We start from the raw sequence: 24,502 nt of genomic DNA, 5'->3' as shown, positions 1-24,502 counted from the left end.
ATTACTCAGCTTTTGCACGTTAACAGACATGCGGTCAAGCAGGTACATGTATGTATGACCATAGGTTAAATAAGCAGCTTTAGCCATTTGATTCAAATGCCTGGATATTGGCCTGGATTTTGCAGTCACTGGAAAGGCGCGAGCACTCATCATAGAGTTCGAAGTAAATTGCCCACAAAGGTCCAGCAATGGCTGTGGCAGGAATTCCCCCTTATCCAATTGCAATTTCAATCTGCTGCCTGGTCAAGGGGATGCCTTGATGTGCCAAGGTAGAGATGTCAACAAGGGTCACAATGAAGCATTCACAAACAACAGGCAAGTGGGGTTAAAAGCATTTCATAAACTTCATTTCTAATCAAAATTTTCAGAGATGAAGTCAATAATTAGGATTAGATCAAGATAGAGGATAAAACAAAAATAATCACACTTTTAAAAATGTAAAAAGTTATTTTGAAAATTAGGAACTTTTTTACCACAATGCAGAAATTAGGGGCGCAATTCTCCCAAAACGGGAGAAATCATAAGGCTGGCGTCAAACCCGGGCGGGTTTGACGCCAGCGCGCCCCTTCCCGACCGGGAACCGATTCTGGTCCCCGGTCGGGGCTAGCAGCCCGACGCCGCAAGCTCCGGCATCACGGGCTTAACGAATTTCGTTAAGCCCGCTTGCCGGAGTTAGCGCCGGCTGACGCGTCATATGACGTCAGCCGCGCATGCGCGGATTGGAAGACTCCAACCCGCGGATGACGTCATCGCGTATTTGCGCGAAACCCGCACATGCGCGGGCCGGGATGCCCCTCAGCCGCCCCGCGAATGGATACTGCGGGGCGGCGGAAGGACAAATAGTGCGCGGGCATCGGGCCCACTGCCCGCGATCGGTGCCCACCATCGCGGGCCCATGGCACCCTTGGCACGGCCGTGGTACGGCCGTGCCAATAGGTGCCATGGTTATGAAAAGCGAGTTGTTCCCGCCGTTTTTACGAACGGCCAGACCAGGTCTGTTTGCCGTTCGTAAAAACAGCGTAAAGGGCTGGGACTTCGGCCCATCGAACAGCTGTGAATCGCTGCCGGCCGTAAAAAAACGGCGGCAGCGATTCGTGTCGGGAGTTGGGCGGGGGGGGGGGGGAGAATAGCGGGAGGGCGGGAAAAATGTCGGGAAGGCCCTCCCGCTAGTCTCCGACCCGTCGTGGGGGTCGGAGGATTTCGCCCTAGGTATTTCAGAAATATACATTCAATTGTTCAGGGAAAGCAAGGATGTTTATGAGAAATTATGAGGTTGATGCACCATTAAAACACAATCACACTTCATTCAATAATTTGTAACTGAATTTAAAACATTCGTCAAAAATTATACCCTTAAAAACCAAAACCTCAGAAATCATAGAAAATCATAGAATCTACAGTGCAGAAGGAGGCCATTCGGCCCATCGAGTCTGCACCGGCTCTTGGAAAGAGCACCCTACCCAAGGTCAACACCTCCACCCTATCCCCATAACCCAGTAACCCCACCCAACACTAAGGGCAATTTTGGAAACTAAGGGCAATTTATCATGGCCAATCCACCTAGCCTGCACATCTTTGGACTGTGGGAGGAAACCGGAGCACCCGGAGGAAACACACGCACACACGGGGAGGATGTGTGGACTCAGCACAGACAGTGATCCAAGCTGGAATCGAACCTGGGACCCTGGAGCTGTGAAGCAATTGTGCTATCCACAATGCTACCGTGCTGCCCAGTGAATCTAGCGGTGAATTATTAGGGAAGTGGGCGGCACGGTGGTTGGGGCTGTTCCTTCGCAGCGCCGGGGTCCCGGGTTCGATTCCCGGCTTGGGTCACTGTCTGTGCGGGGTCTGCACATTCTCCCTGTGTCTCCGTGGGTTTCCTCCGGGCATTCCGGTTTCCTCCCACAATTCCCAAAAGACGTGCTTGTTGGGTGAATTGGACATTCTGAATTCTCCCTCAGTGTACCCGAACGGGCGCCGGAGTGTGGCTACTCGGGGCTTTTCACAGTAACTTCATTGCAGTCTTAATGTGAGCCTACTTGTGACAATAAAGATTATTATTATTATTACATTTTGAGGGTTTTTACAGAGAGACTAGGTGGGTCTGAACACAACTTCTTGTCAATTCAGTTGATTTCCTTTGATTACTGTCTGGAGGAGAACTCAAAACTACAGCCTCCGAAAGAGCACAGAATCACTGACAGCATCTTCCCGATTTCCACATCTTTTTGAGCATGTGTGGATTCCCAGAGTTGCAGCCAGTTTCGGTGTAGCAACATTGGGAAACCCGACAAGGCCCAATTTAGTGGCCCATTAGCCACGGGCGCAAATCCTCAAATGGCCACTAAATCTCGGGAGAGGCCAAAACGGTATTTGCGCTGGCGAGGGTTTGGATGGCAATGTTCCCAGGCCCGCTCCGCTGACGTGATCTGGTTCATGCCCAGGAAGGATGTGAACCTGATTAGCATGATTTTAATGCATTATCATATACTTAACGGGATTAATGTCATATCTTGAGCCCTGATCGAATCTTTCAAACCACCATCACGCCAGCGCAAATCACTTCTGCTTTTTAAAAGCAGGAAACAGGCACCATGAGCTTCAAGCAGGTGAACACCACTGTCTCTACTGAGCACTAGGGAGTCCAATGGGACAGAGGGCCAGTGGGCATCTCCGGGGGTGGGGGGTTGGGGGGCAAGAAGGGAGTCAGGTGGGTTGAGCGGGGTGAGAGAAAGCAGAGGTCAGCTGTTAAGGGCAGAAGACTTTACTGGCAGTGAGTCTGCTGTCTGTGCTGTCTCAGTCTGCTGTCTGTGCTGTCTTAGTCTGCTGTATGTGCTGTCTCAGTCTGCAGTCTGTGCTGTGTCAGTCTGCTGTCTGTGCTGTCTCAATCTGCTGTCTGTGCTGTCTCAGTCTGCTGTCTGTGCTGTCTCAGCCTGCTGTCTGTGCTGCGTCAGTCTGCTGTCTGTGCTGTCTCAGTCTGCTGTCTGTGCTGTGTGAGCCTGCTGTCTGTGCTGCCTCAGTCTGCTGTCTGTGCTGTGTCAGTCTGCTGTATGTGCTGTGTCAGTCTGCTGTCTGTGCTGTGTCAGTCTTCTCTCTGTGCTGTGTGAGTCTGCTGTCTGTGCTGTCTCAGTCTGCTGTCTGTGCTGTGTGAGCCTGCTGTCTGTGCTGTGTGAGTCTGCTGTCTGTGCTGTCTCAGTCTGCTGTCTGTGCTGTGTGAGCCTGCTGTCTGTGCTGTGTGAGTCTGCTGTCTGTGCTGTCTCAGTCTGCTGTCTGTGCTGTCTCAGTCTGCTTGATGGAACCATCAATTCAGTGAACACGTGTAGTTGGATCTGAACAGAGGCTCGAATACACTTACAATAGAGCCAGCCTATTCGTTGTTGAACTTCAGGTGAACTGGCAGGCTGGCTCTAAGGCACTGATCTTTATACATCGGTCCCAGGGGGAGGAGTCCTGGGCGGAGCCAAGGGAGGAGCCCAGTACAAACTCTCACGTACTCCCAGAGCGACTCCCCCTGGTGGTCGGATAGTGCCACTGCACTTACAATGGGTAGATAATGAACATATATACATGGAGTGATATTGGCAACTATATATAGTGTGAATCACATTCACCACACTGCTGTCTGTGCTGTGTGAGTCTGCAGTCTGTGCTGTCTCAGTCTGCTGTCTGTGCTGTCTCAGTCTGCTGTCTGTGCTGTCTCAGTCTGCTGTCTGTGCTGTCTCAGTCTGCTGTCTGTGCTGTCTCAGTCTGCTGTCTGTGCTGTCTCAGTCTGTGTCTGTGCTGTCTCAGTCTGCTGTCTGTGCTGTCTCAGTCTGCTGTCTGTGCTGTCTCAGTCTGCTGTCTGTGCTGTCTCAGTCTGCTGTCTGTGCTGTCTCAGTCTGCTGTCTGTGCTGTGTCAGTCTGGAGGCTGTTGATTGGGGTGTTTGAGGCTGGGGGTATCTGAGGCCTGGGGAGTCTGAGGCTAGGGGCGTCTGGTACAGGGTTCAGCCGCGGGACTCCCGGTCGAGGTCATGGCAGCCCTGGACTTCTTCATCATGGGGTAATTCCAGGATTCCACCGGGGAACTCTGTGTAATCTCACAGGCAACCGCCCATTAGTGCATCCATGCGCTGAATGTAAGAGCTGGTGATTACATCCACTTGTAATTGGAAACAAATTGGAATGATGTTAGTTGGACACCTGGGGTTGTGAGGAGTAGAATCCCGCGGAGTGTGAGATACCTTATGGGGGATTGGGTGCTGGGGCCCTGCTAGAGGGCGGCATTCCGAGGGTAATGGCAAGGTGGCGTGCAGAGAGAATACATTGTTGCAGCATTGCCATCCCTGGCCCCTTGTGGAGGGGGCTGACACCCAAGGGTGAGGCCACCATCTCCCAGGCGGGGTTTGTGACCTGGCCGGAGTGACTCCTGCCAGCCTGCGAGTAAATTATGGCCCTTCCCTCCTCCAAGGCATTCAATGTTCTGGATAGGGCCCCCTCTGTGAAGTGTGGAGCAGTATTCCTCGCTGCCATCCTCCTGGAATGAATGAGAGAAAGTGCTGTGGAGCTGTTTAAACCGCAGCATCCCCTTGATTAAAGTGCTCACATCACCCCCTGGGGCGAGCGAGTCAAATGGTTCGTTTTTTACGTGGGGAAATTTTTTTTCCCCGAAGTGCCATAAAAATTGGGGTCCAGATCATGCCGGCGGGGCCAGTAGGATTCGCGCCAATTTCCATGCCGCAAGCAGTACTTAGCCAAAATATGGGAAACTTCCGCCCACAGTTTCAGCAACATTATCACTGCAAAATCCAGGCTGTTATTCAATATCCCTCCAAGCGAGATGTTGAAACAAAGAACATGAGGCAACCTGTGCTTCTTATGAGAATCTAAGCCAGCATATCAGTAATACTCAGTTGTATTAATATCCACACATTTCGCAACTTTGTCTGGTGTTCGACAAAGGGAACTTTATATTACCCTTGCTCCTGCTATATTTCCATAAATTACAGATAGCATTAATATTACAAAGCTACATAAATGTCTCCACTCCCTCTGGGTTGCACCTCTTTACCTCATGATTGACCACATAATTGCTATTTACTACAAATGCCCCTCAGTCAAAGAATTCATCAGTATCCAATCAAACAGAACGAATCCACGTGTGAGCAAGTTATTTATTTTAGACGTGTAATCATCGAACACTGAAAATTTTTTAATGGTCGGCTCATTTGCCAATGTTATGGCCTCATCAATCTGCATCTAAAACCAATCTTAAATGTAATTTCTTTATTCATAGTTGTGTGAACGAACGCGACGAGGAGATAAAATGGAATATCATGGAATGAAAGCTGCTTACTGGAAGTGTAGTTCCATTCCTTGCTCCTGTAGCTAAAAGAGTAACTCCCTCCGTGCCAATGAATCCATACTGTCGAATGGGAGCTGTGCCGACCTGCTGACAATCAACAAATAGAGTCAGCTGGGTTCTGGTGGCACTGAGCGAAAGCTTGTGCCAGCCCCGGTTGAAGAGCTGTCCCACGTTCTCAAAGGTGGTGACCTCTTCTCCCACAGCCGCCACGTTGTAGAGTTCAACAGCGTTGGTCTCGCCATACAGTCGGAGGTGGAAATGCTCGTCACCATATCTGTCGGTTACCTCCCACAGATTCCAGACCCTATCAGGGGTACCTTCTCTCATTCTAAAGGTTGTGACGACTGAGAATTCTTTGGGGAACCCATGCGGATGAACAAATCTGCAGGATGCATAAAAATGTTAATACATATTTCCCTACGTGCAATTGCAAGAAATATATATATATATTTCAAAAGGAAAACGATGAGGACTTTCCTACTTTTTAATAAGGGAATATATGTTTTCTGTATTGCAATCTGGATGTCCTCTCGTGTTGTCCTCATTGGTGTGCTTACGTATTGCATCACAACGAGATAGATCATAGGTTCAGTCAACAAAATGGGAGGGGGCGGATTTTAACCTCCAACGATCTGTGGGTTTGGGTCAGCTGGGACTTAAAAATGTCAAAAACCTGGTGCCCAATTCAACGACCTCGTTGCACCCGACTTGGAGCCGGGACGCAATGTTTGAATCAAGGAAGAGACCAAAATCAACCTTCATACAGGGGGGAAAACCTTGCGAGAGTTACTGGATTTGCGAGGCCTGCCGCTATCTGGATCTCGTCCTCAATGGGTAGGTCCAGAAATGCATATTTAAACGAGCCATCAGATTTACCTAAATAGGCATTTGCCGGATTTACCCGGTGCCCAGGATTCAACGCCTGCGAGGCCTCAACCAGGCACCGTCCAGTACTGGTTCACACAAACCAGGTGCGATGGCACCTCGGAGGTTCTTGCAGGCGTTTAGAGGCCCCTGATTGGTCGGGGGCAGGGTAGGGCGGCAGGCTGGCAGAGTGCCCGGGTAGCGCTGTCAGGCTGGTAGTGCCAAGGTCGGGCCTCGGGGCCCTTGCCCATAAGAGTGGGGGAGGGTTTTGAGGGCCCCAGAAAAGTTTGGGGGGTGTCCTGAATGCCGGGGGGGAGGGGTGGGGAGGCTGAAAGGGATGTGTCTCGAGATAGGGGGAACCGTTCAAAATGGCGCCCCGATCTGCGATGGGCTGGTCCTGCTGCAGTGCAGGACGACTGCCTAAGTGCGGCTCGACAGGGAGAAACTCCCCGAGGCCCGAAGAAACAGCAAAGTGCCGTTGGATAGCAGGGTCATTCTGCAGCTGCCGAGAAAGACCCCGTCAAACGTGTCCGAAACGGCACTCTAACTTTTTATTGTTGAGTCCCACCCCTGGATTCCGACCCCAACCCTCCTCTAAATGGTTGATTTTTGTCATGCATAAATGGGTCTTTTTTCTGATTGGCAGGCTTGTGACGAGTGGAGTTTCGCAGGGGTCTGTACTGGGGCTGAACTTTTTACAAATTACATCAATGACGTAGATGTGGGAAGAAAAGGCATGTTTGCTAAATTTGCAGGTTATACAGAGACAGGTATCAAAGTATGTTGTGAAGAAGACATTTGCAGACGGATGTAGATAGGTGAAGCGAGTGGGCAAAGCCCTGGCAAATGGAGCATAACGTGCAAAAATGTAAAGTTGTTCACTTTGGCAGGAAGAAAAAAAAAGCAGAGGGTGCGATTCAACAGCCACACTTCATCCGAAACGCAGCTCGCCATGGCGCAGCGTGACCGATAGAAGCCTGGAGACCCCATTCCCGGGATCTACCTGGCTTGCAACGCCTCGCAAGATCTAACGCGATCTCGCAAGAAGTTGCGATGTAAGAGCGATCCTACTCATTGTGGGTGGGATTGCTTTTTGGCAAGTCGGCATATTAGAGTGAGACAGCTAGTCTCACTTTAATGTGCAGATTCCCAAGATACCAGAGGCGGTGGGATCTATTCCATTTGCCTCAGAGACCTTGGGCAAGCGCCGTTAAGCACTGGTCCCCACAAATCAGCACTCATGGGGGTCTCATGGGGGAATCAGAGGCGCTCAGGGGCATGCCCTTTGGGCAGGGTGGAACCCTGGCACTGCTGGTGCCACCCAGGCACCCTGGCACTGTGCTATCTGGCTGCCGGGTTGACACTACCAAGGTGCCAAGGTGGCATTTTACTGTGTGCTGGCGGTTAGGCCGGGTGCTGGGGAGGTACAAGTGTGCTGGGGCTTGGGGGGGGGGGGGGGGGAGCCGCGGGGGTCGGGGATCGCGTCGGCGTCCTCGGCGAGCGGATCTCCTCGGGGTAGAAAACAGGGCTATATGCGTTCCCCACTGAGGCCCCTTATTTAATGCCAGCGGCATTGTATAGCTATGTGTTTCTCGGTACCGCTATTTAGATGAATCGCACCAAGAGTGTTACTTAAACAAAGAACAACTGGAGAATTCTGAAGTGCAGCGGGATTTAGGTGTTCTAGTGCATGAGTCACAAAAGGTTTGTATGCAGGTGCAGGGTGTAATAAAGAAGGTTAATGGAATACTATCCTTTATTAAGAGAGGAATTGAACATAAAAGTAAGGATGCTGTGCTTCCATTATACAGTAAGAAGTCTTACGACACCAGGTTAAAGTCCAACAGGTTTGTTTCAAACACGAGCTTTCGGAGCACAGCTCCTTCCTCAGGTTTGTCCATTATACAGGGCATTGGTGAGATCAAATACCATGTACAGTTTTGGTCTCCGTATTTGAGGAAGGATGTAAATACATAGGAGGCGGTTGAGAGAAGGTTGGCTAGGTCGATACCTGGAATGAGCGGATTGCTTTTATAAGGATAGGTTGGAAAAACTGTGCTTGTTTCCACTGAGTTTAGAAGAGTGAGGGATGACTTGATTGAAGTATATAAGATCCTGAATGGTCTTGACAAGGTGGATATGGAAAGGATGTTTCCTCTTGTGGGTGAGCCAGATCTCGGAGGCACTGTTTTAAAATCAGGGGTTGCCCTTATGGGACAGAGATGAGGAGAAATGTTTTCTCTCAGAGGGTTTCTTGTGCATCTTTGGAACCCTCTTTCTAAAAAGGCAGTGGAAGCGAGATCATTGAACATTTCTAAAGTGGAGGTAGATTGATTTTCTTGCCTAAGAAGAATCTAAGGTCTTCGGGCATAGGTGAGAATGTGGAAGGCGAAACACAAACAAACCAGCCATGACCTTGTTGAATAGCGGAGAAGGGGGCTGAATGGCCTACCACTGCTCCTATTTCAAATGCACATATGTTTAAGCATCATTTTAAATTCAACCCTCATTCCGCAAGTTTTCTTGGGCGCAGAAGAATCTTCTGCGGCCCTGAGAAACCTGGCTACTAAGCAAGACACGTGCTGCTGGACCTCAGGAGTGAATGACTTTCCACTTACCTGGATCCAGCTTACTTTCCTCATTCTCCCTCCCATGGTGTTCCTTCCAATCTCCCCCATGGCCTTTATGATCTGGTCCCTATGATCTCCCGCCGACCCTGGCCTATGATCTGACCCCTGGCTCTGGCTTCAGATCTTGACCCTGGTGTACAATCTGCTTTCCGATCTCTGATCTCTCCTCACTCTGGCCTCTAATATGGGCAAGAAACAAGACCGTACCCAACCAGCACGTATTTGTAAAACTCTGTGTGCAGCATTAGATGTGATTCCGGAGTTAGACAACAGTGTGGAGTTTGTATGTTCTCCCTGTGTGTGGGTTTCCTCCGGGTGCTTCGGTTTCTTCCCACAGTCCAAAGATGTGCAGGTTACGTGGATTGGTCATAATACATTTCCCCTTAGTGTCAGGGATGTGAACGTCAGATTACGGGGTTACGGGTATAGGGCGGAGTGAAGCGGTGCAGATTCGATGGGCCAAATGGCCTCCTTCTGCACTGTAGGGGTTCTATGATTCTATGACACTAGCCGTAGAGGTGTAGTTCAAAAGAATATTTATATAAAAGCCTTCAGAAATGCCGCCCTTATCCACAGAAGAGACCTCAGCTGCAAAGCAGGAGGCTCACATCAAGCTGGTATCCACACTGATGCAGGTCTCATTCAATGAAGAAGAGAAACTCAACCCATGTCTAGATCTTGCTGGCAGCTTGATACTTTCTTGCACATTTTCTCACCTTTTTTGCTCAGAGTCAAAAAAACCTTTCTGCTCTTAAATATTGGTTGCTTGTGACCTTTGCCTTGGTCATAATAATATTGCAAAAATAATAATGCAGAAAAAAGGTTCTGCTTAAAATTCGATTCCCGGCGTGGGTCATTGTCTGAGCGGAGTCTGCACATTCTCCCCGTGTCTGCATGGGTTTCCTACGGGTGCTGTGGTTTCCTCCCACAAGTCCCGAAAGACGTGCTGTTAGGTGAATTAGACATTCTGAATTCTCCCTCAGTGTACCCGAACAGACACTGGAGTGTGGCGACTAGGGGCTTTTCACAGCAACTTCATTGCAGTGTTAATATCAGCCATGATTGATTGGCGGAGCAGACTCGATGGGCCGAGTGGTCTAATTCTGTGCCTATCTCTCATGGTCTTATGGTCTTGATGTAAGCCTACTTGTGACAATAATAAAGATTATTATTATTATTATTATTATTAGAGTATAGCCCTTTTATTTAACTATTTTGAAGATTAATAAATACATTTTAAGGACAAGAAATAATAGAATATGTACCATATTAAACTTTATAGTTGAGTGTCTACACTTTCAAGGACATCATTAGTTTTGGACATGCATTGGTCTTGAATGGACATATATAAATATATAAATGCAAGATTTTCTTTCTATGATATTACATACCTTGTTTCTCTCCTAATCGGTACACTTGGCTCGAGGCGATAAGCTGTTAGGTGAATTTGAGATCCTTCCACTTCATATACGCCTATTGTGCTCGACACCCTCAAGGCATCCAACATGTCAGTAACTGGAATAGAGGGCAAATGTAACTAGTAACAAATCTATAGGTGTTTATCCAATTTAGATAGTAATATTCCTACCTGAGCATGGTTTATGCACACTTATATCTCAGTATTAAAGAGTCGGATAGAAACTAGCTTGGAATTGCAGTACAGATGGGAAATGACACAATCCCTTTGGATAAATGCACTGGTCCTCTTCATTTTGCATGGGTTCATCGACTGAGGGCTGAAAGATTAGTTTGACTGGAAGAACCACAAATGTTTCATGATCATTTCTTCTTTTTGAAACGGCGGCGTAAACTCTAAAGTACGACACAATAAACATCACCGCAGGTCACACAGAGACAAACCTTTTGAAACGAGAGCAGTAAAAACCACTGCAGCGCAGATCGATCAAAAAAGAAAAGGCAAACTAAATATTCTGGAGAGCAACATGGAGAAAAAGCTGCTCAACTCCATCGGTTGCTGTGCACCGAATAACCTGTGAATAGTCAAACCATGTTTGAACATTCATAAGCAAATTCTTACGCCACTGGAGTCAGTTGTCTTGTGCTTTATAGCAACATGGCACACTATAGTCATGTCTGGGGTTAGATTTCTAAAAATAAATTTGGCGTACCCAATTAATTTTTCCAATTAAGGGGCAATTTAATGTGGCCAGTCCACCTAGCCTGCACATCTTTGGGCTGTGGAGGGGAAACCCACGCAAACACGGGGAGAATGTACAAACTTCACACGGACAGTGACCCAGAGCCGGGATCGAAAATGAGACCTCGGCGCCGTGAGGCAGCAGGGCTAACTCACTGCACCACCATGCTGCCCTGTGATTTAATGTGCAACACGAACAATTCATGAGCCAAGCCCCAGTAGCCCTAAAGTCATCACAATAACTGAGTCTCTAAAAGCGCCAAGTGTGCTTTGCCATTAAATAACAAAAAGACAGGATCACTTTGGGCTTCTTGTAGCCTACATTTTTTAATAGGGGTGAAGGCCGAGGAACAAGCACTGGGCGGGATTTCAAAAGCTTGTTAGCGAAGCTATGCATGATATGAATGTTGATGATGTAATGAGGTCACAGTTAATGATGGAATATGAATGGAAGACAATACAGTGCTCTGCTCTAAAACTTGCAAGTTAACCAATATCTTTACCCCACATGACATAATTTACTCACATAGTCTTCTGCCAAGTGTTCTGGTCACATACTGTTCTGTTATGAAGAAATCCAATTTGGAACTTTGTATTTGGAGAACTCCGTTTGTGAAATGCGTTTGGGTAAGTTGATACCACTGATAACTGAGCTTATAGTTTCCACAGAACATTATCTCACGAGAAAACGATTTTATAAAAATAGAAAATTGTATTAAAAAATAAGCTTGTACACATCGAACACTAGCGGGGGCTGGGAGGGTTGGGGGGGGAGAGGGACTGTGTGTGTTAATGGTGGCTATGGGTGATTCCTGATTCCTTTTTGTCATTTGTTTATGCTAACATGCGGGCTAATATCTGGGGTTTGGAGGGAGGATGGGATCGTTGTTATTGATATGAGGATTGACATTACATTCGTTACTGATTATTGTTTATTATTGGATGTAAATTTGGGAGAAAATGTGAAAAAGGAGGAATAAAAAAATATTTTAAAAACAATAAGCTTGTAATTTTAAAATTGAAGACATTTAAGATCTTTGGGGTTCTCTACTTGTTCAATTTCCTCCGTGTGCTCCAGCTTCCTCCCACAAGTCCCGACAGACATGCTTGTTAGGTGAATTCTCCCTCTGATGTACCCGAACAGGCGCCGGAATTTGGCAACTAGGGGATTTTCACAGCAATTTAATTGCCCTGTTAATGTAAGCCTATTTGTGACACTAAGAAAGATTATTATGACGTGTCCCATCCCCCCCACCTCTGAAAACACACCTGTTGGGGTGGTGGGTGAGGGGTGGGGGGTTGCTGTAAAATCCAGGCCCAACTTCCTTTGTCATAACGATTCTGCATTGTTTAGAAAGTCTGATATCGAGGAGTCCTCCATTAGGTTGCCTGGGCACTGAAACTCACTCCTAGTGTAGGTCAATCTAAAAGTCACACACACACCACACGATGAAATTAAAATTATTTTCTAAAAAAAAAGTTTCACTTGTATAATTACCACAGGGAGAGGAATGTGTTCCCTAGTTTGAACAGAAAATTAAGCAAACACCTCACTTCCTCACTTCTGTTTAAATTGCATGCATGTTCCCCGCCACATGCTAGCTCACGTACCTTGTCCCTCTGATATATCATGGGTGAGAAGTGACTCCATCTCCACATCGGGTGTTTCCTTGTGGCGTGTGTATGGCATTCTTGTGCGGGGAGTGACTTCTCTGTTAGGGATGTAAACACCTGCGGGATTAGTGTAAGGATAATCTTTGTCCGTGACCATTTGTAACGTTGGCATGCTGGACCCTGTTTCATCCAGGTCAGGATTCCCAGACACGGTGCGGTATAGGTCATCAATGTCAGGTATTTCTATTTCAGGGTAATATCCTGATGGGGATTCAATATTATCACGGATGTCTGCTGTGATTACATTACCATCACCAGACATTCCATTCTCAAAGGCAGCGCTTCCTGATCCTGTGCTTTCTGATGGCTCTCTGTGCAAACCTTCAGCTGAGGACCCTTCAAAGGCATTTATGTCATCATCTCCTAAAGGAAACAACAGTTAGCTTCAATAGCAACCTTATATAGTGTTGACTTTTGGATTTACAGAAGTATTTTCTGCATTTTCAATGAGGCCACAGGACACACATTCAAGAGTATGGAGTACCTTAAGGTCTCGGGGCCTTAACTCTGCCTTCGGTACCAAAAAACCCCAGAGAGTGCAAGTTGGCACCCCTGGACCTCTCCAATGGCATATTATACACTCCAATAACCCTGGTTCCTGATGGTGCTCGAGTGTGTTTGAAGTTTTGTATGTAAGTGACACAGTTCCAGGTGGTACTGTTTAGGAGGCAACTCCGAGGACAGAAGGGTTTATGAAGTTCTGCTGCTGGTACTTGGTGCAGAATGGTGAGATGAATCTGCAGCATATCTTATATTTCCAGTATAATCATACAGAGACAGACCTGGCTATCAATCGTGTTGCAGTCCTGGTGATGTGGAAGGCTAAGAGTCGGACCCCATCTCTCTGGTTTTGTAGAGGATATTTATACTCCAGCAATAGATCCAGTCCAATGATCTGGATGGGCTCTGTGGCTTTAGGGTCCAGGAGCAAGAGAATCCGCTCCTCCCACCTGCCAAACAGGACTACAGTATCATTGATCAGATATAGGTAATTGTGACAAGGGGGGTTTGAGCTATTTTTAGACTTCAAACCACTGACTGCCTTTTGCGTCGATTTGCATTTAACTGCACTACGCTATCTAATCATTAAAATAGCCTGGTTAATCAATAAAAATGTCCCCTTCATAATTCAGACATCAAAAGGATTCAAAACCCAGAGTTGCCTGAAACATCTGCAAAGATATTGGCCATTACTAAAATCCCCCTTCCACCAATTATATATTTGCCCATAAGGATTTAACCATTTTACAATGCAAACCAAAGAGAAAATGTACATGCTCCCAGCAAAGCACTTTTGTGTAAAAAGAACATATCAAAACATCTATTTTTCACAATACTCACTTCAAGAACTCTCAAATCTCATTTCAACCCTTTAATCTTCATCATCTATGTAGCATGAAATTATATTCTCTGAAAGCACGGCTTCACTAGAAGTCACATGTATTATCAGGATGTTTGCACTGTGCACTGGTTAGTTAGTAGTCAGAAGCACAGCCTCATTAAAGCCAGCAATGTTAAATAGCTGCATGAAAGCATTTCAGAACTTTTCCACATGGGATATATACGAGCACCGGAATTTTTCATCATTTCACTTCTTTAGAAAGGAACGAGTAGACAACACTGTCAGGGAGACGGAAAACCATAAAACTTTTCTAATCTTTAACTGGAAGGCTTTGTAGAGAATGGCAGCTGCCAGTCAAATAGCAAACCTCTCGTTCTTCCAACTTGACTTGGCAGAACAATCTTGACGTTTAACAAACTTTGCATTCATCCTGAGTGTCAGAAACAATTTAATTATGCAATAAGCTGTGGTATTTATATACTGCAAAATATTGCGAAGAGGTCAGAAAAATACACCGTCAGCAGCCAGGAAAACTTCATCCATAACATTTCTATTTCTTAGTAATTATTATAATCAGTCAGAAATAAACATAGGCATAAACACAACTTTCATTTTACATGATTTAGTTAAGGTGACAGGGAAAATGATCTTTTATTTAAAATTTAGTTTACCCAATTCATTTTTTCCAAATAAAGGGAAATTTAGCGTGGCCAGTCCACCTACCCTGCACATCTTTGGGTTGTGGGGGGTGAAACCCACACAAACGCGGGGAGGATGTGCAAATTCCACACGGACAGTGACCCAGAGCCGGGATTGAACCCGGGTCCTCAGCCCCATGAGGCAGCAGTGCTAACCCACTGCGCCACCGTGCTGCCCTACTCGGGGGGGGGGGGGGGGGGGGGGGGGGGGCAAAATTATCTTGATAATATCCAAAAAGTGCCACATCAAACTAAATAAACAAGAAAATAAATTCAAACAATAAATAAATTCAAGGAAGTGTTTTTATCAGACAAGTTTACATTAAAGCCAAATATTTAACCTCTGCCAAGCATAATTTGGGGGCACAAGAAGAATAAACCCTGCATTATAAGAACAAAAAATGATCAAACTTTACCAATTTGGGATCACCAACACAGGCTTTGTGTAAAGGTTAAACTTTGTTTGATGGAAAATGTTCCATCAGTCTTCAGACTTTGATAAGATCCCCTGGACGTGATTTGATGATTACAGGACCACGATATTATTATTTTTTTTAAACAGAGATGAAAGGCAAAACCAGGAAGCAGAAAGAGGAGACAGAAATAGGAGAACAGTTTCTGCAGAACATCGTCAGATCAAGGCACCGAGGTGAGTTGATAATAAACTGGCCGTTCAGATTCTACTTACCAGCGACGGAGCCTAAATATTCCTGGCAACTAACGTCAGGTGAATGTAGTGAAGTTAAGAAACAAACGACAAGCCACAGCATATGTCTTCTCACAGGCATGGAAGAAATCTGTAAGTTTGGATTGAAAACATGGCACATTGATGATTGAAATAGAAAGTAAAGTTATATATTTAATACTTAATATTTTAGAAAACACCACTTCCCAACCTGATAGCATCAGAACATCCTTGCAAGGAAACTGCCTTGTAAGCAAAGAGATATAATGGAAGGGCTCATTAAATTAATATAGCGGTGGGACACATATTCTCATGTATTACTTGAATAAATTGTGAAGAGAGCTGCGAATAAAATAACCACCAACTTCAAACACAGCTTAGAGTTAGAGGAATGATGCCCAGAATGTACAATTGCGATAAAAGTGTTCCATGCACACATAGCAACCCTTCAATAGTCACACTGGGAGAAAATATTAGGAGCATAACAAAAACAGAAAATGCTGGATATGCTCAGCAGGTCTGGCAGCATCTGTGGAGAGAGAAACAAAAGTTAATTGTCCATGTGGCCTTAACTCCGTTTCTCCGTTGGTATTTGTATTTTTATTTTTTGCAACTACAAATTTTGCTTCCCTTGTCTCCTTGAAGGTCCTTAGCCCAATATGGTTTCAAAGAAAATTCTGGATGGATTTCTTTTACTTCAATTTCTTTTACCAAATTGACGTTCTTAAATAGAAGTGTGAATATGAACAAATATTTGTCACCGGCATCCTTCCATCTAAGAAAGATGATGGACACTTATCAAGCTGTCCATATCGGTTGGGGATCTTTACATGGATCGAAGACTTTCTGTATGACCGAGTAGCCGGGGCCAGACGACCAGTAGGAGGCCCAAAGCTCCACTTCAAGGATGCTTGTAGGTGTGACATGAAGGTCCTAAACCTCAACTAAACCTAACCTGGGAGTCACCAGCTGACAATGGAGGACAAATAAATATATTGTTCTGAATATTCTCCCCCACTGTCCTGAACGCAATGGCTCATGTTAATGTACCAAGGGGCCAGTCCTCAGGTCTGATGCTAATAAATTAAATCAAATCATTCAACTGTGGTGAAGGCTGTATGATCATAGAACAATTAATCCTTTTCTCACCTGACATCTACATTGATAACTACCTTGTTTTGGGGTATGCACTCAATAGTAATTAAGCAATTTCACTGGTTCATTTTGATTCCCAATCCAATTGTGCTCAGGCCAATTATAACACGCCTGCCACAACAATAATTGTGGCATCCACATGAGTGTTTCTAGTATAAGGTGGATATGAACGTAGTGAGATGAACTAAAAGGCAGATTACCGTCAGATACAGTATGTCAGAGCCTCAGAAAAGACATTCATATTCGACAAAAACACTGACATTTTTCCGTACTGTGTCTCCTTGAGATTGGCAATTTAATACAAAATAATAAGCATAATAATATTTACGCGGCCTTGCTTGCTGAGTGTTATAACCCTACAGGAGGCCCAGGGACCTGCAACCTCAGAGTCTCTGTGGCCTCCCCTGGGTACGATTTACCCGGGATGAGGGATGCAGGGCTCACCCCTTTCCTAGGACTGCTGGGATATAAATACCCCGGCCTGGGTGTGGGAGACCCTTCGGAGAGTAAGAGGCGTAAACAGTAAGGAGAATAAATCCAAATCGCTGTCCGTGTGGAGTTTGCGCATTCTCCCCCTGTTTGCGTGGGTTTCACCCTGACAACCCAAAGATGTGCAGGGTAGGTGGATTGGCCACGCTAAATTGCCCCTTAATTGGAAGAAATGAATTGGGTACTCAAATTTTTTTGTTAAAAAGTATGCCGGATGTACCCCGACGGGCCATAGGTGGTCTTGGCACGTTTCCCCAAGGTATTCCAGAATGGTCTCCGTACCAACCGGGGGCCTCCGCCAAGATATCAGTGGATCCAGAGGCCCGACCCCGCTATTTTCGGGCACGCCCTGTTCCCTACGCTTTGAAACCAACTTTGCTCGTTCTTGGGCCTTACAAACTATTCTGGGACGTTCATCCTGGACTTGGGGATAGTGTTGGCCCCACTGCCCCTGTTGTTAAAGAAGGGCCAGCGGTGGGGTTGGGACCCGCTGCAGCAGAGAGCTTTCAACAAAGTGAAACGCCGACTGTCATCCTCACATCTGCTGACACACTTACACCCATCAAAACCTTTGTTGCTCACAGCGATGCCTCGTCCTTCGGAATCATGGCTATCCTGGCGCACAAGATGGACGATGGTATCGAGCGGCCCACGCACTTTGGTGGCAGCAGAGCGTAATTACGCTTAGAGAGAAAAAGGTTTGGCACTTGTACTCGGCGTAAAACGGTTCCATCATTATGTCTATGGACATACGGGGGTGGCACGGTGTCACAGTGGTTAGCACTACTGCCTCACGGCGTCGAGGACCCGGGTTCAATCCCAGCCCTGGGTCACTGTCTGTGTGGAGTTTGCATATTCTCCCTGTGTCTGCATGAGTCTCACCCCCACAACCCAAGATATGCAGGTTAGGTGGATTGGCCACGCTAAATTGCCCCTTAATTGTATTACGGTCCAGGGTTTAGAGAACCCCAAAGTGTATCATGGAGTTCATCTGACCCACAACTTTAAATAGATTGTGGTTATGGGGAGCACTCGGGCCCACTTTACAGGTTTGGTGCAACAGAGAACTAAAGTATGTTTAAACAAAACAATGTTTATTCTATGAATCCAGTTAACATTTTTAAACACACACAGTAAACATTTTAGCAACTATCAACTCAAACACTCCCCGAAAGAATACAGTACTCTATAAGTAACACATAATCTTTCCTTGCAACATCCATAAGACATATACCCTCTTTAACACAGACATCAGGTTTAAATTGTCTACTGAGAGCAGTTATCACTTTTAAATTAGCAAGTGATCTGAAGGCATTATTTTCATACAGAGAGAGACCAGAATTACACCTTGTTTCTCTGGATGCAACTCCCAATCTGCAAAACACAACAAAACACACCCTGTAGCTGCCAACCCAAAGCAGACACAGCCCAGCTCTGGCATCACTGCAGCTATTTGATCAACCTCATTTCTTAAAGGTACATCCACACAGCTATTTGATAAACACCTATTTCTTAAAGGTACTCTCAGATGACAATTGGAAAAAAAAATGGGCACTCTAAATTTATTTTTAAAAATGTTTATGGACCTGCGTTCACAGCGTATACAGACCACAGACCCGTTTCCCAAAAACAGAGAATCCAACCCTGTATCTGTGACAGCAGCCCAAGTAAAGACATGGACACAGACAGACCTCTTGCTGACCAGAGTCCCCCACATAGTGCTGTACGGGCCCAGCACCGTGCCCTCCCGGGGGACCTGAGGGCATTTATCACAAAACTGGCAGATCTCAGCGTGGTGGATGGCATCCTGTTGTGGGGTTCCCGAGTGGTCATCCCCGAACAGGGCCAAGAAGCAATTTTGCAAGACCTCTATAGCGGACACCCGGGGTCTCTAACATGAAAATATTGGCCCGAAGAAATATGTGGTGACCCGGCATAGACGCAGATATCTAGAAGCTGACAAAACAGTGTGCCCGGTGCCAGGAACACCAAAAGCAGCTCCACCTCACCCATGGGAATGTCTGGGCCGGCCATGGCCCCGCCTCCATGTAGATTCCGCGGGGCCTTTCCAGGGGGCGATGCACCTGATTATAGTAGATGCACATTCCAAATGGATGGATGTGCACCGGGTGACGATGACTACATCGCGAGTCACCCCCGAGCGACTCAGGCAAACTTTTAGTGTTCACGGACTCCCGGAGGTACAATGGCACCACTTTTACAAGTTCAGAGTTTGTGGATTTTCTGAAACAAAATGGGGTCCATCATGTCCGTACCGCGCCTTATCACCCATCCTCAAATGGGTTGGTGGAATGTGCCATGCGCACATTCAAACTCGGGAAGCGAATACAGACCTCGGGTTCCCCAGAAATCTGCCTGGCCTGTTTCGTGTTCTTCTAGAGAACCACACCCCACGCTACCACCGGGGTGATGCTGCTGAACTTGCACATGATTGAGCCCCGTTTCACCGGACATTGGATATAGGATCCGCAATTTTGCAGAAGGGGTTATGGATTCCAGAAACTATAATAAAGTGGCCCGGGCCGGTCTCATATACGAATACAAGGTAAAGACACCAACCAACACGTGGGCCATCTCCGAAGCCGGGTGGAACAGGTGCCCGAGGACCGACCGAGGACAGTGGTGCTCCTCCCCCACCCCCCCCCCCCCCACCACCTCAGAAGAGCTGCCGTGATGCCCAGCGAGGCAGCTGAACTTTGTGACTCCGAAATGCGGGAGGGCGACCAATCCGAGCAGGAGTCGGACAAGGAATGTTTGCCCACAGAGGTGGAAGCAGATCCGGGGGTGACCGCCGAGCAAAGGGGCAGAGGAACCTCCCAGACGTTCGACCAGGAAGTGACGCTGCCCGGTCCACTATACCCCTCTGGGCCTGGAGTGGCAAATGCTAGATAGACAACCCCGGGCGAAGGAGGCAAAGGATTGTCCCCTCCTGTTGAAATGGCTGACGTATTGGACTTGGCTGGGGTAGGGGAGAGGGGTGTTCTAACCCTAGGAGGCCCAGGGATCTGCAAGATCAGAGACCCTGCGGCCTCACCCGAGTACCATTTCTGCAGATGAGTGGGGGGGGAGGGCTACCCCCTTTTTCCAAGGACTGCTGGGACATAAGTACCCCGACTCTGATGTGGGCCGGGCGCGGGGGAGCCTTTGGGAAGTAGGTGGTGTAAATAGTAAGGAGAATAAATGGAAACTTTTCCACAGTCATCGCTTGCCTGACAATTACACAGAGAATGCACAAGCGTATTTCACATAGGCCTGTTACAGCCAATAGACAGAAGGGGCTTTCATGGCAGCTGCATTCCGTTAGGGGTCAAAGGTTACTGTGTAAACCGTCTGCTGGACTCAGTCTCCTCTAAGATATCCAAATCTTTTTAGCGTTAATTGATCATTTAATGCTGAATTTACAGTAGTGAGCTTGTGGGCATTAAAAAAAATGTATTTTTGTCTGAGGTAATTTGAAATTTTTATGAGACATATAAAGCTGATTTTCAGTGATTACTTTGATGAGATGCTCCTCAAATTATAATAATTGGCGTAAATTTATAGACTAAACCTCTTAGAATATCTTGGATTGATAAGAAATCACATGGCATTCTTTTCACTATGATCTCCTCCACCTGAAGACATAAAAGAGCAATCGTTTGGGGTTAGATTTATGTCACTTCCAGCATAAAGTGGTCGTGACATAGATTGCAGAGTTAAAGAAAGTAAGGACTAAGAAAGGAGTAAACCACACAGCCCCTTGAGCCCACTCCACTATTCAATACACCATGGCTAATCCTCAACTTCAATTCTACTTTTCCATTCAATAATTATCCCTCAATTCCCTCGAGTTCAAAAATCTATCAATTTCAGCCTTGAATGTACTCAACAACTGAGCATCCACTGCCTTCTGGGATACAGAATTCCAAAAATTCACAACCATTTGAGTGAAGAAATCTCTTCTCATCTCAATCCAAAATGGTTGTCCCCTTACTCTACCAACGTGATCCCTAGATCTAGACTCTCCAGGCAGGGGAAACATCCTCTCAGCATCTACTATCAAGCTCTCTTGGAAGCAAACTGTTGAGGAAAGAAAAGTGAAACACAAATGCTTAAAATGCATTAAAAAATGTCCCATTTTGAAAGCTTAAAGACCTGTGAACTTTCTGAAATAGCTCTCCATCTGAAAAGTACAAAACTCTAACATTATTTTCATTATTGAATGTTATTCGTTGAAAATGTCATCCGATCAAACTTTTAAGTATCACCCGTAAATTAAAATCTATTTTCAACGTACCACATGAATGTGAGATAATGGATCTGCAAATTTTACAGATTCAAAATGTAGCAAAGTGAATCTTTGTCATCTAACAAGTTTACTCAATTATATTTCTCGGATAAACATTTCACATGAAGGGAGAACTTCTCGTTATCTACAAGGGCCGAGAAAGGATGTTTCTTAGCATCGCACAGCCTGTCTTATTTGCTTCGATTGTTCACTCTGCCATGTGAAACAAACAAAACGTTATCCCACTGTGAATAAAGGCAGCCTATCTTTTATGCTCTGCTAACTCAGTGACAACAGCTGTATTTTAAATGATTATGTTTTCTAACCTATTTGATGTGGCATTTTTAAATTAAAAAACACATGCATAAATATTACCGACTCAAAGTAAACTACACTGAATGTATCTTGTGAGATATTGCAAGAAAAATCTCAAATGATACAATCATCTCCTAATGAATCTAATACCCCCTCTATGGCGCGGGCATGTTTCCTAAAAGAAATACATCAGAACTGGATACAATGGGACAAATGGAGCTGTTCTTGACCCTCAGAATGTTGGACTGCCTGGGTTTGAGAGAAGAAAATTAAATGGGTATGGGTGCGCACGTGGACGATCTGAACAATTCCCCTAACCCCTCCCTGCCTTCATTCCTTTTGTGAATCTAAACAGCCTATTTACTTTCCACAACATTTTAATTAATTTCTTTTGACAATGAGGAACAGTGCAGCACTCACATTTTAAAAAAATGTTTACCAAGTTGCACCCAACAGTTATAAGACAGGTTCATGCTCCGTAAATAGTGAAAACACCTTTATCGGGTCTTTGCTGTGCCTACTAAAACATTGCAACATTACAAATGTACGTACAACTAATGTCATTTCAGAAAACCTGCATCTTCTGCTTTTAAAATTCAGTTGGAATTGATCGAAACTTAATTGTCAACTTTCAAAATGAAAATACTGTGGTTTATTACATACATACATGGGTTTAAAGTATCAAAATGCCTCAATCCTATTTAACTTAGGCGACTGCAAAGTTTTAAAAAATTTGCCGTGTAGTTGAATTATTTAGGGCTACAGCAAGAAGTCAATTTGATCCTGAATCGCCACTAGTTTAAATGATAAAACCCAACAGTATGTTGTCCTTGGGCTCAATGTATTTACACTGATCATCTACTATAATAAAATACTAATCCTTTCTCTTGTTACTTTAGAAACTGGTGATCCTCACCTTTGGGTAGGGAGTGAAACTCATCGCCTGGAAACTTGTTTTTTCCATTTAAAAACGGTGCATCTTTTTAGTCACTCTCCTGTTGATTTCCAATTATCTCTGCTTTCAATTCAGATTCAAGCATTCCCCCCCCCCCCCCCCCCCGCCCTCGCAAATCCCACAACTAGGATTTTACTTAACCTCAGTTGTTACACATCAAAACTGGGGCTTTGTATTTCAAGGTGTTTTCACTATTTAGGGAGCACAACCTGCCTTATAACTGTTGGGTGCAACTTGGTAACATTTCACAAAAAAAAGTGCTGTACTGTTCCTCGTTGTCAAAAGAAATTAATTAAAATGTTGTGTTTCAACAGATGAGTGACTAAAAAGATGCAGTTTTTAAATGGAAAAAACAAGTTTCCAGGTAATGAGTTTGACTCCCTACCAGTTTCTAAATACCATTTACTGCCATATTTGAAAAACAAACTTGTGTAGCTGAGCATAACAAGAGCACAGTGCTTTATAAGAATGAACTGGATTCCCACTAACCAGCGTTTTAATAAGTTATTTTTGTGACTTATATGTATCAACATTCCCCTTACCTCCACTCTTGTAGATGCCATTACTTTGGTCCACACTAAAACACCTCCACTACACACTGGCTTCCAGCTAACTTCAAGCTCAAAAGCTCTGATTCATAATGGAGCACAGTGGTTGATTTGTCAGATCTCTTTCCTCAGAACCATCTGACAGACAGGTCTCAAACGGCAAGCTTCTTCACTGCAAGTTTCATCTGCCCCTGTGTAATTTCACACAGGCTCATCTGAGGGCCATCTGGTTGAGGTGTGAAATTCTCCAACGCAAACATTCAGTATAGATCATTCTTTAAACTTCCCCTCTGAGACTAGTCACTTGTGGCCATGACGTGGCACATTTCCTGCTGCCATTGTCCATCCCTAAAAGTATTGAAGATTTCAAGTATCTTTTTGATCCAACAATACTGCCCACCTCAAAGGCCACCGTCTTATTGACCAGCACCGCCACCCCCATCGACTTCATGTCCAATCCTGAGTGGAATATCTGTCCCACCCAGCCCTTCCTTACCCTCGCCTGGTCCTCCAGCTTCAGGTGCATCTCCTAAAGAAATACAATGTCCATCTTCAAACTCCTTAATGATGCAAAAACACAAAACCTTTTGACGGGGCCATTTAAACTCTGTACGTTCCACGTAATCTACCGGGTCAGGGGGCTCCCTGTCCCCCCTCTCCTTGTTGATCAGCCATAACCCCTCTTTAGCCAGCTCCCTAAGGTCCACACCTTGCTCACCCTCGGGCCCTCCCTAACAAGTCCGCCATCTTCTCCTCTTAACCAACTGCGCCACATCAACATCACCATCTCTCCCCGCACACCCTCCCCCCCCCCCCCATAAACAAAGGCAAAGAAAACCCAACCACACTGAACGGGGTGTCCAGCGATGAGACCTCTTAAAACTGAATAGCTAGGATGCCACTAGATTAGTTCTACATAAATTAGTTTATTAAGGAATGAGATTAATTATACAAAGTGTACTGGGTAATCATTATTAACCATTAAACCTGTATTCTAGGACATCGCAGTGATAAACTCTGGCTACAAGCAGTTGTCACAATGCATGATGGGATTTAGGCTAGCTAACTTGCCCATGTTTTTGAGACACAGGAGATGTGTGATCAGCAGATTACTAGTAAACAAGTTTTTATCTGTGTCCTCCAATATCCTCTGGAACAATCGATGAAGCGCAAAGGAAGCCACTTCTGATATCCTGGCTCCCAGAAACAATCCGTGGAGTTAAAAGGATGCCAGTTCTGCCATCCTGTTTTTAAACTGAACAATGAGTTGGCAGGATGTTAGTGTGGGGAAAACTTAAGATTGACATAAAGCTTTTGGTAACAGGTAACAGGATGAGGCTCAATCATGGGTTGATCGCAA

The 24,502-nt window shown here is 45.6% G+C and overlaps 1 protein-coding gene across 1 annotated transcript in view; it reads right to left on the bottom strand.

The window, feature by feature from the left end:
- The window catches only part of LOC119972800 (collagen alpha-1(XXII) chain-like), a 68,177-nt gene extending 44,863 nt beyond the window's left edge, over positions 1-23,314 (bottom strand). Inside the window, exons 1-5 of the mRNA XM_038810216.1 lie at positions 23,137-23,314; positions 15,396-15,504; positions 12,605-13,030; positions 10,227-10,350; positions 5,333-5,723 (exon numbers count right to left, since the gene is read on the bottom strand). Coding sequence (XP_038666144.1) covers positions 5,333-5,723; positions 10,227-10,350; positions 12,605-13,030; positions 15,396-15,504; positions 23,137-23,157 — 1,071 coding nt within the window. The 5' untranslated portion in view covers positions 23,158-23,314. The remainder of the gene's footprint in view (positions 1-5,332; positions 5,724-10,226; positions 10,351-12,604; positions 13,031-15,395; positions 15,505-23,136) is intronic.
- Positions 23,315-24,502: the final 1,188 nt, after the last annotated feature.

The sequence above is a fragment of the Scyliorhinus canicula genome, chromosome 10 (genome assembly GCF_902713615.1).
Source record: "Scyliorhinus canicula chromosome 10, sScyCan1.1, whole genome shotgun sequence".
Classification (NCBI taxonomy): Eukaryota; Metazoa; Chordata; class Chondrichthyes; order Carcharhiniformes; family Scyliorhinidae; genus Scyliorhinus; species Scyliorhinus canicula.
The sequence above is the reverse complement of the archived record's forward strand: the minus strand, read 5'-3'. Positions and strand labels throughout refer to the sequence as shown.